Source organism: Salmo trutta, chromosome 4 (genome assembly GCF_901001165.1).
Source record: "Salmo trutta chromosome 4, fSalTru1.1, whole genome shotgun sequence".
Taxonomy (NCBI): domain Eukaryota; kingdom Metazoa; phylum Chordata; class Actinopteri; order Salmoniformes; family Salmonidae; genus Salmo; species Salmo trutta.
In genome coordinates, this window is record NC_042960.1 from 29165094 (window position 1) to 29184039 (window position 18946).

An 18946-nucleotide genomic window follows, 5' to 3' on the forward strand; every position below is an offset into this window, starting at 1 on the left:
GTGGAAGGCTCCCCAAAACGTTTGATCCAAGTTAAACAATTTAAAAATACTAATTGAGTGTATGTAAACTTCTGACCCACTGGGAATGTGATGAAAGAAATAAAGCTGAAATAAATAATTCTCTCTACTATTATTCTGACATTTCACATTCTTAAAATAAAGTGGTGATCCTAACTGACTTAAGACAGGGAATATTTGCTAGGATTAAACGTCAGTAATTGTGAAAAACTGAGTTTAAATGTATTTGGCTAAGGTGTATGTAAACTTCCGACTTCAACTGTACATGAAAATGCATAGGCTTTTTAACTCCAGATGATGGGGTCTTGCTCGTCACGTTGTTGAATGAATGAATGAATGAATACTGTAATCATGGTTAACAGTAAAATCCCAGGCCCAAGTATCTCCTATGGCAGTTTGCTGTACACACTGTAGTTTGTAGCTCTCTTCCTGTTGATTGTTTATGCTGCAGGTCCCAGCATATAATGATAACTACATCTGACCGCAGGTCTCAGACCTGTCTCTGAATGTTAACAGAACCTGTCAATCACACAGCCCTGTCTGTGTGTATATATAAACCTAAAATGCTGCTTTTCATTGCTGACCTGCAGATTTCACTAATGTGCATTGAGCTAAAAGCTCTGAGTAAATAACCGTTTTTTGGCACAATTTGGTGAAAGCCCCAAAGGCTTCAGAAAGCCTCGGTTTCCCATCACTACCTAACGCGCAAATCAGTCTTTTTCTTCTTCTTCTATGGTATCATGCCGGTCCGCAAACAAACGTTAGAGGAAGGGGGAAAATAACATTAATCCACAAAAACCTAAAAAAATATATAATACCAATTATCAACTAAAATCTTCCCACTCCTTCAGTCATTCCATAATTCAAACTTCCCTAATCAGGCTCTGGTGCCTGAGAGGCTGGGACCGCTCTAGACAGTACTCCAAGGACCTCTTCAGATGTGAAATCTTTTAATCCCAGATATCATTTAGCTGCAGAAACAATGATGTCGATTTTTCTTATTTTCAACTTGAGCAGTACCATGTACCACCATTGATATAAAAGAGACAAAAATCATCTTCTTTACATCAAGCATTTCTGGATCCTGTTAGCAGTACTCATGCTGAAGTGTAGGCCTACAGGTATTCACTACCATTGGACATTCCGAGATACTCAATCTTTCTACCCTTTGACAGCTTCCACACATAGGAGACTCTCTGAACTGCTCTGATTTTGGCAATCTCAGTCTCTTTCACCCTAATCGGGCATTCCAAGGACTTCACTTCATGGTCTCCACTACAGTTACAGCACTTTGCTCCTTCGCCATTTTCTTCTGCTACACATTCACCTTCATAGTGGTTTTCCCCACATATCCCACACCTTGGCTTCTCACTTTGGCAGATAATACATTGTAAAGGCCTGTATATAAACACTGATAGGGTAGTATACTTATCCCAGCTGCACACTGATAGTGAGAAACTCCACATCAAAAAACACAAGAACAGACAAACTCCACATGATTCATCCTTTGTGCATCGACCACTCCAGCTGTATTCTTTAATAGAGCAATGGCGACTTCTTTCGAAACTCCTTAAATGTCACCCTTTACAGGTGCCCTTCTCCGTAGATCAGGCCCGCGGATCAATTTCCCCACTATGAACTCTTACTGTTGAGAGTTAGAATAGTAGAATACACAAGGTGCAATTTCGAAATTTGGTTGTGCATCAGCAATTTTTATCTTGTTACAGTGAGGGAAAAAAGTATTTGATCCCCATTAAATTAGCTGTAAGCACTAATCGCTCAGCACTACCAATTTCACTTTACCTAAAGATTTCTTCAACAAATTTCGGACGGATTCACCAAGTCAGGCATATATCTGTTTTCTATAAATCGTACTCCTACCAGATACGATAGTCCATTCGTCCTTGTTTCCACCACCATCAGATTTTTGTTCACCATCCGCTTCCGCTATTGTTCGCGTCCATCCACTTCCCATAGTCCTCCACTCCGTAAACCGTCATGAGTCCAGAGGTCTGTCTTCTTCTTCTTCTTCTTCTTTGAGATTGGGTTGGTGGATCGCACCCAACTTTTAAGGTGCATACACTTCCACCTATTGTACTAAATTGTGAGGCCAGTCACGGCCTACCTACATGTTCCTCTGAAGAAAGTGAAATAGAGCCCTAGACACCACTTCCCTTCCCTTTCCTCCCCACTACACCACCCCAACCCTGTCCAGCCTCTCTAACCCTTTCACACAATCTCTCCCTATCTACGTCATACAGTTAACAAAATATCAGCACATGCTCCACCGTTTCCTCCACTAAACACTCATCACACAGACCTGTTTCATGTCTCCCTATCATCCACAATGTGGCATTCAAACCTGTGTGCCCAAACCATAGTCTACTCCACACAATTTCCTCTCTCCTACATCCTATACTCCCAACCGTTTCCTTAACTGACCGGTGCATGCGATAAAATTGCATTATTTGTCTCAGGTTGCTCGTTGAGGTTGTGCCTCAGTTTATTTCACGTATATACTGATTGTGTATAAGTTTGAGGAGCGTTGTTTTTTCCTCGTTCCGTGAGTAACTGTATTCTCTTTTTGTCGTGGGCGTTGTTATTGGTATTGTACCTGTCTTTTTGTTGTGGACTTGCCTATTAAAAGACGCTCCTTGGACATATCTGCTCTCCTGCGCTTGACTCCTTCACCTACCACATAATCAAAACCTAACAGGGTGGCTATTTGAAGAATCTCAAATATAAAATATACACATTTTTGGTTACTACATGATTCCATATGTGTTCTTTCATAGTTTTGATGTCTTCACTATTATTCTACAATGTAGAAAATAGTCAAAATAAAGAAAAACCCTTGAATGAGTAGGTGTTCTAAAACCTTTGACTGGTAGTGTACATGTACATATTACCTCAATTACCTCGACTAACTGGTGTCCCCACACATTTACTCTGTACCTGTACCCCCTGTATATAGCCTCGCTACTGTTATTTTATTGTTGCTCCTTAATTATTAGTATTTAAAAAAAATGTTTTACTTCAGTTTATTTTAGTAAATACTTTCTTAACACTTTTTGTTCTTCTTAACACTGCATTGTTGGTTAAGGGCTTGTAAGTAAGGATTTCATTGTAAGGTCTACACCTGTTGTATTCGGCGCATGTGACAAATACAATTTGATTTGATGACTCCTTTCTATGCGCACCAAAATTACGACCAGTTTCTCTAAATTGCCCTGTGAAAGCCTTCCATTGTAAGATCTTATTTTATAATTTAGCTAGTCATGTTGGCAATAGATCAAACTTTCAAGTGATGCCCACCTGCCCAGATAGTGATTTTGTAATGGCACGTTTTTGGATTGCGTAAAACAACAACAGTAAGTGTGCTTTCTCTAGTTCCTCAACGCCACAGCTAGGAGAGCTCCAAAAAGCATCTTATAGTTGAAGACACTTCTTTGAGTCATAAAAGTGCACTGAAATGATTTAGGTGCGCACTTTGGAGAGGTGTGTGTGTGGCCACTTAGAGACATTAGTTAGTCCTCTTACTCAAACCCTTGTAATTGTTTTGTCTTATGTTGCACCTACCCCACATTTTCCAGGAATATTCTTATCATGTTACTGAATGTATCCAGATATTTTTTGAGTTTGTTAACAACAAATGCGGCGAAATGTACAGTAAATGTTTGGATTCAGTCTTGTGTCAGGTGATCTGTTGTGTCCTCAACTTTAGTCTAATCATTTTCCCATAATCTCCAAAGTGTTTTTCATATTTCTTATGTAAAAAAAAACATTTCAATTTAGCCCTATCCATATAGGCCAATACCCACGAATATAAAGGGTTAACAGACACATTATGATCCCAAAACTCATTAATAATCATCAATCCCAAATACAAATACCAAGTACTCACTGACAACATCTAATAATATGTCAGGACCACAGGAGAAACTAAAAGGTGAACCTGGCACTGCTGAGCTCCTATAGTGTACTACCTTAGTTTTGTCTACATTGATATTCAGTTTTGATTGTTCACACCAGTTAAAAACCATTTTTTAAATGTATTGAAGCTCATCTTCAGGTTCAGAGATCAATACAATGTCATCTGCATATAAAATAATCGTTTAGACAGACACCTTTTCCTAGCGCTTTGATGACCAGAGTGTGATCATTAATATACATTGAGAACAGATTGGGTGATAAAATGCATCCCTGTTTCTTACCAATGTCAACGGGAAATCAGTCAGTTAGGCAGCCATTGACTTGAACACAACATTTCACATCATCATACATGGAGATAAGCCATTTCAGGACGTTACCATTTAGACCAATTGGCCCCAACTTGTCCCATAACATATTTCTGTCAAGGCTTTAGAAAAGGCTTTAGAAAAATCTATGAAAGAACAGAAAGTGGATTTTTTTTCTTCCTTTGAAGCTATGATTGTGGTTAAGGTGGGGATGTGGTCCAGGCAGCTTTGTTTCTTTCTGAAAACATTTTGCTCATCTGCTCTAATATTGTTGGTTTTAGCTCAGTGGGAAATGCAGTTAAACAGAAATAGTTTATACACAGCAGTTCATTGGGACCCTTTTGTGTCCTGACTTGGGCATAGGGTTGATGACGCCATATTTCCACATATCCAGAGCAAAGCAATAACCAAAGAGCTTGTACAGTACGTTTCTGGCCTTATAATTCTTCAAAACTTCAACAGGTAACCCAACATAGCCGTATGCTTTACCATTCTTAGCCGTATGCTCTACCATTCTTAGCAGACTCACTAATTGGCTCATTTAAAGGAGAGCCAATGTGCCTTGAGCCACTAACACTGTCCTGGGGCTTTTTTTTGTACTGTGATGGGCTGTTTGGAACAGACTGGCAAAGTCATTTCTCCATGTATCTAGTACAGTGTGATTATGATTGCAAGTTTCCTTTGAGCCCTAGGACTTCCCAGGGGATTAACTGTCGGCGTTCACTAGCCACACCAAGTTTGTTAACATGTTGCCAAAAAGCCTTTGGATCAGATGTCTCTAGTTCTTGAATGTTCTCCTGTTGATGCCACCAGTGGTGCCTTTTCCACAGTAAGGTGAACTCATCTGACCACCAGGCTTTTTTTTTTTTTTACCTTCCTTCTCTTATTAGACCTGCCAGGCTTAATCACAATGTCCCTGTGGGGGATCTGGTCCCCCATCTCCTGCTTTACTGTATCACAGAATGGAGTATAGACTGCTGATTAGCAACTGTGGCCTCCAGCTGGGCAACACAGCCATTCAATGCTGCTTCACATACATTACTTGTCATAACATGTTCTAGAATACTGGACAGGTTGAATTTGGTGATGGTAGCACCTTCCATGTCTCATTGGTCAGTGGGATGGGGAGGGAGTGAATGCTGGAACTGGGAGAGCCATTGAGCATGTGGGACACGAATGGTCCGGGATCACTCTTGATGGATCAATGGCAGACGCACATGCTGCCTGGGTGAAGAGGTCCCTGCTCATAGTCACAGCAAAGTCACTGAACCAGTCTAAGTTCTCATGGGAGACCAGTATATAATCCACAACAGATAGCCCCTTTGATGATACACATGTTAAGTCATTGTTGCTGTAATTCCTTCCATTTAAAATGCAACAGTTTGCACTCATCAGGTACTCTCCGTGAGAGTTGTGTGAGTAATCCACCACGTTCCGTTCTCCAATCAGTCCACCCCCTCAATATAGCCTCAGCACAGAAAAAGTCGCCCAATATGAGAAAAGGGACAGACTTCTCATACCTGTATACATGGCAGAGTAAACTCTCATACAATTCTGGTGCATCAACTTATTAAAAAAAAAAATGTTAAGTCATTTAGCAGACACTTTCACCCAGAGCAATTTACAGAAACAACTAGGGTTAAAGTGCCTTGCACAAGGGCACATTGAAAGATTTTTCTCCTAGTCAACCCGGGGATTCGGACCAGCAACCTTTCGGTTACTAGCCCAACAGTCTTAACCGCTAGGATACCTGACGCCCTGAAGACATGGTTTGACTGGAGATGTTGTTAAACTGTCAGTTTAACCCATAGGATGCCATCCATCCATCAATAATCTCACACTGATAATCCAAACGCAGTTTGTCTCTGATGAAAAGGCCTACGCCCCCTGAACCAGTATCCCTGAGATTGGAAGGGTGTGAGGTCGATCCCTGGCCGAGTCATACCAGACTTTAAAAATGGGACCCGATGCGTCTCTGCATGGCACTCAGCATTAAAGCTGTAATATGTCACTTTTTAGGGGACCCGACCAAATTCACATAGAAACGTAAATTAAAGATCTGTCATTCTCATTGAAAGCAAGTCTAAGAAGCTGTGGATCTGTTCTATTTGCGCAATTTCTATGCTTCCCGTTCTTAAAGTTTAGTTTCTGTAAAATGTGTCTTTTATATTCAGTTTTGTACACCATCTTCAAACAGCTGAAAATACAATGTTTTTGGTTATGCAAAATATATTTCACAGCGGTTTAGATGGTACAATGATTCTCTACACTATATTTGCTTGTTTTGTCACATAATCTGAAATAAGGCAAACTATTAGAATTTTAGCAACAAGGAAATGACGAAGCGATTTCTGCATAGGGCAGCTTTAAGGAGATAGATTGGGGGTAAGGCTCTGCGATAGACTAGCGTCCTGTCCAGGAGGTGTACTTATACATCAAGCTGCTTCAGGCTATAGAAACAGAAGATGGGCACCTGCCTTTTGAGATGTTCCGGCTCGTGCAAGGCTACTACTATCTATCCCCATCCACAACAACCTAGCAAGCCACGAGTCTACTACGCGCTCACCAATTATATACTATATATACACTAGATGACTGACAGGGGGCGCTGTCAGTCATTTTGAGAATCCAGCTGAGAATATCACAGCGAGATTAATTCACAATAGCTGGACTCTCTGGAGGCTAGACTGTCACAGTTTTATTTGTCGTCTCTCAAGCTGGGCTCACTCGCTCATAGGAAGAGGTAATCGATTATTTGTCTGGATAGGCCAGAAAATGTGACACGTCACTCCCTATGCAAATGTGGGGTCTGAAACCTTACACTTCCAGTCAGCTCCAGTTAGAGAGTGGAAAGGAGAGCAGACAGATGGGGCTTTTTGGCCTTATAAGGCATGGGACCCTACGGCGTTCACAGAGCGCTTTACACCAAAACACTCCAAGCTAGAATCCTTAGTTGCTACATCCATTTTTGGACTCATAAATTAATTATATACCTTATACCCATTGATTCTCGAAGCATACAACTTATTAAGGTCTTTTGAAATACTGTAGAATTCCATTCATTCTTATGGAGGACTGCTCCTTCTGAGGAGTATCAATGAGGCTGACCGGTGGCTTCAAAGCTTTTTATTGGCCAATACATAGCATCAGCAAGCTAGCCAATACATAGCATCAGCAAGCTAGTTTATATACATATAATGTATAAACATATACATTAGTGCTCACAATGCCCCTGACGGTATTGAAGCCATCTCCCGACATCCTGGGGACCTGGACAAACGTTAAATACTGAAGTCTATCTGATGTGATCTTGCTGAATAATTATAGGCCCACTTCCTACTGACCTAAATACTAATGTTGGCTGGAAGGAACTCCAGCTTCAGGCCTCTTAATATGATCACAACCAACATCCAGGATAGCAGGATAGGGAGGGACATTGCGTGTGTGTGTGTGTTTGTGTGAGAGAGAGCGAGAGCTTGTAAATGTGTGCGTGGCTTTGTGTGTAGCTCCAACATTGCAGTAGTATCTAACAATTCATAACAATACACACAAATCTAAAAGTAAAAGAATGGAATTAAGAAATATATAAATATTTAGTTTGAGCAATGTCGGAGTGGCATTGACTAAAATACAGTAGAATAGAATACAGTATATACATATGAGATGAGTAAAGCAGTATGTAAACATTATTTAAACATGATTAAAGTGACTAGTGTTCCATTATTAAAGTGGCCAGTGATTCCAAGTCTATGTGTATAGGGCAGCAGCCTCTAAGGTGCAGGGTTGAGTAACCGGGTGGTAGCCAGCTAGTGATGGCTATTTAACAGTCTGATGGCCTTGAGATAGGTGTTTTTCAGCCTCTCAGTCCCAGCTTTGATGCACCTGTACTGACCTCGCCTTCTGGATGATAGCGGGGTGAACAGGCCGTGGCTCGGGTGATTAATGTTCTTGATGATCTTTTTGGCCTTCCTGTGACATTGGGGGCTGTAGGTGTCCTGGTGGGCAGGTAGTTTGCCCCCGGGGATGCATTGGGCAGACCGCACCACCCTCTGGAGAGCCCTGATACAGCCCGACATGATGCTCTCAATTGTGCATCTGTAAAAGTTTGTGAGGGTTTTAGGGCCCAAGCCAAATGTCTTCAGCCTCCTGAGATTGAGCTCCTTTGTTTTGTTGACATTGAGTGAGACATTATTTTCCTGGTACCATACTCCCAGGGCTCTCACCTCCTCCCTGTAGGCTGTCTCGTCATTGTTGGTAATCAGGCTTACTACTGTTGTGTCGTCTGCAAACTTGAGGATTGAGTTGGAGGCGTGCGTGGCCACACAGTCATGGGTTAGCAGGGAGTACAGGAGGTGTTGTTTCCTACCTTCATCACCTGGGGGCGGCCTGTCAGGAAGTCCAGGACCCAGTTGCACAGGGCGGGATTCAGATCCAGGGTCGCGAGCTTAATGGTGAGCTTGTAGGGTACTATGGTGAACATCATTCTTACATAGGTATTCCTCTTGTCCAGATGGGATAGGGGAGTGTGCAGTGGGATGGCGATTGCTGAAGGGGGTGGATTGGGGGTTAGGGAGAACTAGTGCTCATATCCCACTCTTCTATTTAGAAACCTGCTTCACTCTCAAATCTCACAGATATGGGTCGGCACGTGCACTTGGGGAGACACTCATTTTGTATACTGTATTATGAAGCTTATCTGAGTCAATATTCATGCCTCATACACATCATTTACCGTTACATTATTATTATATTGAACATACATCTAATGAACATGCAGAGTAAAATGTTTCTATGTTACATATTATTGATCCGTGGTGTGACCTTCTGTTTTTATGCAGAACATTGAATTGAAGGTAGAGGTGGAGAGCTTGAAGCAGGAGCTCCAGGAGAACCAGGAGATTCTGGACAAGGCCCCGTGAGTACACTACCATGTCTTGTATTGTCACAGTGTCCTTGCCTTCCCTGTGGCTCAGTGCCTTCCCTGTGGCTCAGTTGGTAGAGCATAGTGTTTGAAACGCCAGGGTTGTGGGATTGATTCCCACGGGGGGCCAGAATGAAATGAATATGAAATGTATGTATTCACTACTGTAAGTTGCTCTGGATAAGAGTGTCTGCTAAATGACTAAAATGCACAGACAAATACTAGAATACAGCCTACTCACTTCACAGTTGATCTCTATATTCAGACTAAGTTCTCATATCCCCCCCATACTGTCCAGTCTGGTCCTAAGATAGATTCCTGCAGTTCACCCTGCAGACTACAGCTGCCCTCAGGGCATGTGGGTCCTTGTCCCTAACCCTCTCTTTGCTGTGTAAACTCACCTAACACAACCGTTCTAAAGCCCTGTGGAATGCGTGGTGGGAGGGGTGGGCTCTTAAGTGCTTTTGAAGAGTATGAAGTGGCTCTGTGGGTAGTACAAACTTAGAAAATAGGCTTCCAAAAAGGTTCTAAGACTGTCCCCATAGGAAGCCTTTTTGTTTCCAGGTAGAACCATTTTGGGATCCATGTAGGACCCTATGTGGAAAGGGTTCTACATAGAACCCACAAGGGTTCTTTCTGGACCAAAAGGGTTCTACCTGGAACCAAAAAGGGTTCTTTAACGGGTTCTCCTATGGAGACAGCCGATGAACCCTTGTAGGTTCTAGATATCACCTTTTTTCTAAAGGTGTAGGGACTAAAGATAAAAGAGAGAGATGGAGTAAGAGGGTAATAGGCAGAGAAGGGGGGAAGCCTCTGGATTGTTTTGCTGAGCCAGGGACGATTTGAGCCACAGCACCTGCCAATAGATAGAGCAGCTGTCTCAGTGTCTCTCAGTGTTAGAGATATGCTGATCTCCTCAGATACAACATGCAGCCCCTATACAGACCTTCTGTACTGTATACCAGGGCTCAGCAACAGGACATAAGTGATTTAAAAAAAAAAAAAGTTGGCGGTAAAAAAAGACTGTAGAATCCAGCAGGAATTCAGCTAAAAATGTAATTTAGGAAATCTGTTTCCAAGTATTCTCACGAATAAAAAAAAAAGTGATTGTGTCTCAATGTAATCAAGTTACAGATGTAGGATCTTAATTTGATCACTATTTTGTTGCTGAGTATGAAATGCAAACTTGTAGTGTATTCAAGGTTTAAAATGCTTCTAATTTCCACTTTAAAATGTCAGACTTGATTTGCCCTAACGAAGAATGTATCAACCTGTAATGTATTAACCTATTCAAAAAAATTCCATTAATTATAATCCACATAATATTTAACAGTGTATTCACAAAGTATTCAGACCCCTTGACTTTTTTACGTTACAGCCTTATTCTAAAATGGATTCAATAAAAAATGTCCTCATTAATCTACACACAATGCCCCCTAATGATAAAGAGAAAAAAGGTTTTTTAACTTTTTGCATATACATGTTTTTTTTTTTTTTACCTTATTTAAATACAGTACCAGTAAAGAGTGTGCTGTCATCAAGGCAAAGGGCGGCAAATTTGAAGAATATAAAATATAAAATATATTTTGTTAATTGAAATGCATTCCAGGTGACTACCTCATGAAGCTGGTTGAAAGAATGCCAAGAGTGTGCAATGCTGTCATCAAGGCAAATATAAAATGTATTTTAATTTGTTTAAAAATGTTTTGGTTACCACATTATTCCATATATGTTCTTTCATAGTTTTGATGTATTCACTATTATTGTAAATAGTAAAAATAAAGAAAAACCCTTGAATGAGTAGGTGTGTCTAAACTTTTGACTGGCACTGTAAGTATTCAGACCCTTTGCTATGAGACTCGAAATTGAGCTCAGGTGCATCCTGTTTCCATTGATCATTCTTGAGATGTTTCTACAACTTGATTGGAGTCCACCTGTGGTAAATCCAATTGATTGGAAAATATTTGGAAAGGCACACACCTGTCTATATAAGGTCCCACAGTTGACAGTGCATGTCGGAGCAAAAACCAAGCCATGAGGTCGAAGGAATTGCCCGTAGAGCTCAGAGACAGAATTGTGTTCCTCTGTGGAGATAGCAGAACCTTCCAGAAGGACAACCATCACTGCAGCACTACCAATCAGGCCTTTATGGTGGAGTGGCCAGACAGAAGCCACTTTTCAGTAAAAGACACATGACAGCACTCTTGGAGTTTGCCAAAAGGCACCTAAAGGACTCTCAGACCATGAGAAAAAGATTCTCTGGTCTTATCAAACCAAGATTGAACTCTTTGGCCTGAATTCCAAGTCTCATATCTGGAGGAAACCTGGCACCATCCCTAAGGGGATGCATGGTGGTGACAGCATCATGCTGTGGAGATATTTTTCAGCGGCAGGGACTGGGAGACAAGTCAGGATCGAGGGAAAGATGAAGGGAGCAAAGTACAGAGAGATCCTTGATGACAACCTGCTCCAGAGCGCTCAGGACCTCAGTCTGGGGCGAAGGTTCACCTTCCAACAGGACAACGACCCTAAGCACACAGCCAAGACAATGCAGGACTGGCTTCGGGACAAGTCTAATGGGAGAAACTCCCCAAATACAGGTGTGCCAAGCTTGTAGCGTCATACCCAAGACTCTAGGCTCCAATCACTGCCAAAGGTGCTTCAACAAAGTACTGAGTAAAGGGTCTGAATACTTTTGTAAATGTGATATTTCAGTTTTAGATTTTTAATACATTTGCAAACATTTCTAAAAACCTGTTTTTGCTTTGTTAGTGTAGGGTATTGTGTGTTGATTGATGAGAAAAACAACAGCATTTAATACATTTTTGAATAAGGCTGTAACGTAACAAAATGTGGGAAAAAATCAAGGGGTCTGAATACTTTCCAAGTGCACTGTACATTTCCTGTTGCTGCAGGACTATTTTCCTGCTGTAGCAAACTGGCTTAAATTGAGGTTCAGTTGTGGTCAATTTGCAGTGTAGAAATTATTATAATTAGGTTGGGCCCCGACCACCTGCTCCGACAAAAATCTGCCCTAGTTGCCTACCCCTGCTGTTAACCCTCTCCAATCAACCCCTCTCCTACATCACACTCTCACCTTAAAGTAGAACTTCCCCACTTTCATCACATTTGTAGACTTACTCATTGTAAAACAGTCATTCCTTCATTAGTACAGCTTAATGGATGTATTCTTTTACTTGTACTAAACCCCATGGCGCCCCCCTACTAGCACTGACTTTGCTGATAACCACATATCAGTCGTTGTAAGTACATTTTCCCCCAATAAAGTAGTTATCTCACCTAGCTATCTTAAGATGAACAGTAAGTCACTCTGGATAAGAGCAACTGCTAAATGAGCTAAATGTAAAATGTACTAGCCCTTCTGTTTATTGTCCTCAAGAATAATAATGTAACATGACTTGACACAAGGACAATAATGTAACACAATTATCCACAGATGTAGGACCTTAATTTGAGCCAGTTTGCTACAGCATAATCATACACCATCAGGAAATGGGAATTATAATTACTGGACATTTTTGTAGGGGTTGATACATTTTTCGTAAGGGAACAAGTCAGAAATTTCAAAGTGGAAATGACAAACTTCGGAAGCATTTTAAACCTCAAATACACTACAAGTTTGACATTTCCTGTATTGCAGGAAGGTTCTCCTGCAACATGCTGATCAAATTAAGATCCTACATCTGTACCAATCAGCACCTGATTTGATACATGAATCAGCCTGTGAACAAATAATTATGTTAATTAATCAGCAATGTATACAGAGAAGTAATTACTTAATAAATCAGTTAAGTGCTTCGTCAAGACACTTTTGCCCTGAAGGAGTATGGGTAGTGGGTCAGTCCCTCTAGACCTCCTTAAGTCCATTTGACCTGTTGTGGTTCAACAAGGGTGCCAGGGCCAAGTGGTGCTCTCCCTGATTCATAAATAAACAGTTAGCTCTGTGATTGTCATTAGAGTTCTAAAAAGACTATGACATATAGAGGGCCACAGTGGACAAGCAGTTAGAGCAACACTCTCTTGAGAGAAGCAGCCCTGGGCTAACTCTAATGGTACTGTTAGGTGGTGAGTGACGAGCAGTGATGGGCGCTCACTGTAATAGTGAGAACTGTCAGAGGACCACAATAAATGAAAGAGAAATGATGATCTTTTGCCTAGTTAGATGTAGAGAGCAGAGACCAAGCCTCAGTCCATGGCTTACTGTTTATCATACATTATCACTCTCCAGGGAGAAAGCTTGTTAGCTTTTAAACTTTGGAATAGTGGATACATAGACTACAGCAAACAACTAACCCTGCAGTACAACAGTTAAAACATCTACAGAAACATGTATCATGTTTTATTTACATATGTTTTGTAAATAGAGTTACAGGATGTGATATTCTCATTCTGCACTGTATCATACTAAAGCCTTGTCGACGTGTTCATGTGCTCTGATAGGACGACAGTGGAGAGCCTGACCAATCAGAATGAGGAGGAGCTGCAGCGTCACTGTGAGGAGAGGCAGCAGGAGATCAGCCACATTCAGGAGATCCTTGAGACCAAGGTCGAGCTGCTGCAGGAGGGCACGCGAGTGTGCACACACACACACACACACACACACACACACACACACACACACACACACACACACACACACACACACACACACACACACACACACACACACACACTAATGCAGGAGGTCACACAGTTTTGACAGAAACTAGTATTATTCCAATGTTGATGATTCCAATACACTTTGTTTCTGTGCTCAGTTTCAAATGCTGTGGTTACATTTGGAACATACACTGACACTCCTGATGCATTGTGTTGTCAGGAGGCCCAGTTAGCGCGGAGCGAGGCTGAGAAGATGGCCTCTCTGGCAGAGGCTGAGTCCCAGTGCTGCCTGGCCGTGGAGAGAGAGATGATGATGAAGATGGAGGAGGAAGAGAAGTGTGAGGGAGGGTCACTGGGATCCAGGCTGCAGCAGGTGGCCCTGGCAGAGAAGGACAGGTTAGCAGGAGGACAGGTGCCGATCGAGGTGTGACTGGCATGTCAGTGTGTTGTTTCTCTCAGAGAATGTGTGAATTTAATGCCAGATCAGAGTTTAATGCCAGGTCAGGGTTCCATGGCCGCAGGCAGAACAGCAGATACTGGGTCTGCAGCACGACCAGGTGGACTCGGGACGGGGACAGCCAGGGGTCGTTAGGCCAGGTACTCCTGAGACATGGTCCTAGGGCTCAGGTCCTCTGGGAGGGGAGAGAGACAGAGAGATGGGAGAATTAGAGGGAGCATATCTAAGATCACACAGGACACCAGATAAGACCGGAGAATTACACCAGATATAACAGACTGACCTTAGCTCCCCGGCACATAGACTATTGCAGCATAGATACAGGAGACAGACAGGGGGGATCGCGGGACACTGCGGCCCCGTCCAAAGTTACAGGGACAAAAAGGCAGGATATAACCCCACCCACTTTGGCAAATCACAGCCCCCACACCACTAAATGGATATCAACAGGCCACTAATTTACTTCCCTGAGACAAGGCCGAGTATAGCCCACGAAGATCTTCCCACCGCAGGAGCCCGAGGACAGGAAGGAGGGAAGAGAACGAGCAAGCCAGTGACTCAGCCCCCGTAATAGGGTCAGAGGCAGAGAATCACACAATTGACAGAGGAACAGTGCCAGAGTCGTGCCATACGTACATACTGTCCTCTACTGAAAGAGTGGTATGGGGTCACAGATATCAGTCCAAGAGTTGCAGAGCTTGTTTCATTAGGAACTTCTGCCCAATAGTCATAAAACGTACAAGTCTTGTTTATCACAGTTTTAGTGGTTTAATTCAGTCAATCCTATACTTTCCTCTCTCTCCCTCTCGCTCTCTCAATTCAATTCAAACGGCTTTATTGGCATGGGAAACATGTTTACGTTGCCAAATGCAAGTGAAATAGATAAAGAAAAGTGAAATAAAGAATCAGAAAGGAACAGTAAACATGACACTCACAAAAGTTTTAAAAGAATAGAGACATTTCAAACGTTATATTATGGCTATGTACAGCGTAGTAACAATGTGCAAATAGTTGAAGTACAAAAGGAAACAATATATAATATAAATATGGCTTGTATTTATGTTGTTTGTGCTTCACTGTTTGCCCTTTTGTGGCAACAGGTCACAAATCTTGCCGCTGTCTTTCTCTCTGCCTCTCTCACTTTCTTGCTCTCCCTCTCTCTCTCAGAGTAATAGAGGACCTGACTGAGGAGAGGAGGTCGCTGAGCCACCGGGTCAGAGAGCTGGAGGTCAGAGTTCACGACCTCATGACTTCCCTCCAGAAGAAAGACAGTGATGCAGAGGTAAATGAAAGTCCAGTTTTATTTACATAGCTTATTACAGTGTAAAACAACGGTATCGTATATACAACTCCTCAGCTTCTCTTTCTCTCTCTCACAGTTCACTTAACCTTTTCATACATGAGTTTGGTCGCCCCAGCGTGAGTTGTTTTATGCACGAGATGTCAGAATGAACTCACTGTTCCAAAATATGGTTATTACACAACAGGACAGTTAACACGCGCTGCCTGTTAATTATCTATAGGCTGTTACAACCGGTCAATTAAAAAATGATTTTCTAACAAGTTGTATTTTCTAACAATTTGAATTGAGGTGTGTTCCTCATCCTCATTAAGTCGCATAGAAGTAGCCCATTTCAGCGTTGCGGACAATTTGTTTGAGGCTTTACTGAGCCGGACAAACTTCTCTCTTCGAGGAGAGCCCACCTCACTTCACCAATGTTTCCGCAGATCAAGTATGCAAACGTGTGCAGTTTTGCACGAATTGTCACATTTTCATGCTGGCGCTTGCTTTGCCTTCCTTGTTGCCTTCCTTACAAATAATAACTTTGGACATATGTGCGTTCCTATCAAAGTAAGTGCCTTATTTTCTGTATACCGTGTTGCGTTTCTACTGTAGCATACAGTATGTATTGTAGCAGGCTCAAGGGGGTGGGGTTTCCATGTCACCAAGTTCAATAACCAAACATGCACTCGAAGCACAACTAGAATACAAATGGGGAATTTCTTAGGGAGATTTGCACACTGTGGGAAATTCAATTTCAAATCAAATTTTATTAGTCACATGCTCCCGAATAAAACAGGTATAGACCTTACAGTGAAATGCTTACTTACGAGCCCCTAACCAAAAATATGGAAAAGAATAAGAGATAAAAGTAACAAGTAATTAAAGAGCAGCAGTAAAACAAATAACAGTATACACAGGGGGGTTCTGGTACAGAGTCAATGTGCGGGGGCACTGGTTAGTGGAGGTAGTATGTACATATTGTGTTATTAAAGTGACTATGCATAGATGACAACAGAGTGGCAGTGGTGTGGAGAGGGGGGGGCAATGCAAATAGTCTGGGTAGCCTTTTGACTAGATGTTCAGGAGTCTTATGGCTTGGGGCTAGAAGCTGTTTAGAAGCCTCTTGGACCTAGACTTGGCGCTCCGGTACCGCTTGCCGTGCGGTAGCAGAGAGAAAAGGGGGAATTCAGCGACCAGTTCACAGTCCACAATCCGTTCTCACTGTCTGTTCCGTTCTCCAGGGGTAATCCTAAAACTCGGATCCTCAGCCAAACCGGTTCGGTACACAGCGGGGGTAATCAGACAGTCCAGGTCACAACGGGTAATCACACATAATTATCTCTCTTCTCACACGTTTTCCTCTGTCCTCTTCCCGTTTGTGCAGCCCGCTTCCTCTTTTATCCCCAATGGCTTAATGATCCACAGGCTTGCCTCGTTGGGGCAGGAAGTCCAAATAAGGCTCGGGGGTGGAGCCAGCGGCCTGCAAGATATCTCCATTCAATCACCACTCCCCTCACCTCTCCCTGCCTTCTGCCACACACCCTCCACCCTCAGCTCCGACCGGGAGGGAGGGGTGGTCCAGCTCCCTAGAGCTTCCCTCCTGGAGAGGGCATCGGCATTTCCATGGGCTGCACCTGATCTGTGGACGACAGAGAAAGCAAAGGGCTGTAAGGATAGGAACCAGCAGGTGACCCGGGCGTTTCTGTCCTCATTCCGTGACATCCAAACCAGTGGTGCATGGTCCGTTACGAGGGTGAAGTGCCGTCCCAATAAGTAATATTTCAGTGTCTCCAGCGCTCACTTGATCGCTAGACATTCTTTCTCCACAGTGGAATATCTTTGTTCCTGCGGCAACAGCTTCCGACTAATGTACACGACTGGGTGTTCCTCACCTTCTTGTAGCTGTGATAGGACGGCACCCAGCCATTTCGGACGCATCGGTTTGTACCACCAGTGGTTTGGAAAAGTCCGGGGTCACCAGCACAAGTCCAGAACAGTGCTCCCTTTAGGTCCTGGAAGGCTTTCTCTGTCTCCTCTGTCCACGTCACCTGGGCGGGCAGACGGCTCCTGGTCAGCTCTGTCAGGGGACTGGTTAGGGAGGCAAAGTGGGGAATAAATCTCCGGTAGTAACTCGTCAACCCCACAAACATGCGTACCTGCTTCTTGGTGAGGGGGCAGGGCCAGTCCCGAATTGCCTCCATCCTCTTCACCTGGCGTTTGACACATCCCCTCCCGATCGTGTACCCCAGGTACTCAGCCTCCCACAGGCAGAACCGACATTTCCTTGGGTTCGCTGTTAGCCCCGTCCCCTGTAAGGCCTGCAATACCGCGGCCACCTAGTTTAGATGTGTCTCCCACTCACTCCCATGGATCACAGCATCACTGAAGTAGGCCGCCGTGTACGCACGATGAGGATGGAGAATCCAGTCCATCAACCTCTGGAAGGTGGCCAGGGCCGCATGCATCCCAAAGCGCAGCTTCTTGTAGTGGAACAGCCCGTCAGGGATGGCGAAAGCAGCTTTCTCCCATGCCTCGGTAGCTAAGGGCACCTGCCAATAACCCGTCAAGTCGAGCATGCTGATAAATCGTGCGGTTCCTAGCCGATCGATTAGTTCATCAATTCGGGGTATGGGGTAGGTGTCGAACTGACACGCCTGACAGGAAGGGTGCTAGCAGGCTGGCCCATTGCTCATGGGGCCATTTCTCCCTAGCCGCCGTCCTCTCGAAGGCTTGGAGGTAAGCCTTGATGTCAGTATAAACCCATCGGGTTTGGGATAAGAGACTGCTGCGCCTGCAGCCACGCCGGCCTGGGCAGCTGTCAGCTGGCTGAGTTCAGCTCGCAGGAGAGCAGTCTGCTGACGCTGTTCCTCCAGCAACTCCCAATGCATAGCTTGCTGCACTGTTGACCTCCACCAGTCTGTTTAGTTATTGAGCTTGGTTTGCTTTGCCCGCATTTTCTATGGGATTGAGGTCAGGGTTTTGTGATGGCCACTCCAATACCTTGACTTTGTTGTCCTTAAGGCATTTTGCCACAACTTTGGAAGTATGCTTGGGGTCATTGTCCATTTGGAAGACCCATTTGCGACCAAGTTATAACTTCCTGACTGATGTCTTGAGATGTTGCTTCATTATAACCACATAATTTTCCTACCTCATGATGCCATCTATTTTGTGAAGTGCACCAGTCCCTCCTGCAGCAAAGCACCCCCACAACATGATGCTGCCACCCCTGTGCTTCACGGTTGGGATGGTGTTCTTCGGCTTGCAAGCCTCCCCCTTTTTCTTCTAAACATAACGATTGTCATTATGGCCAAACAGTTCTATTTTTGTTTCATCAGACCAGAGGACATTTCTCCAAAAAGTACGATCTTTGTCCCCATGTGCAGTTGCAAACCGTAGTCTGGCTT

The 18946-nt window shown here is 43.4% G+C and overlaps 1 protein-coding gene across 1 annotated transcript in view; it reads left to right on the plus strand.

Moving 5' to 3' along the window:
- The window catches only part of LOC115192199 (myomegalin), a 104304-nt gene that overhangs the window by 37978 nt on the left and 47380 nt on the right, over positions 1 to 18946 (plus strand). Inside the window, exons 5-8 of the mRNA XM_029750427.1 lie at positions 9095 to 9171; positions 13639 to 13771; positions 14018 to 14193; positions 15422 to 15536. Of these exons, the coding sequence (XP_029606287.1) occupies positions 9095 to 9171; positions 13639 to 13771; positions 14018 to 14193; positions 15422 to 15536 (501 nt within the window). The remainder of the gene's footprint in view (positions 1 to 9094; positions 9172 to 13638; positions 13772 to 14017; positions 14194 to 15421; positions 15537 to 18946) is intronic.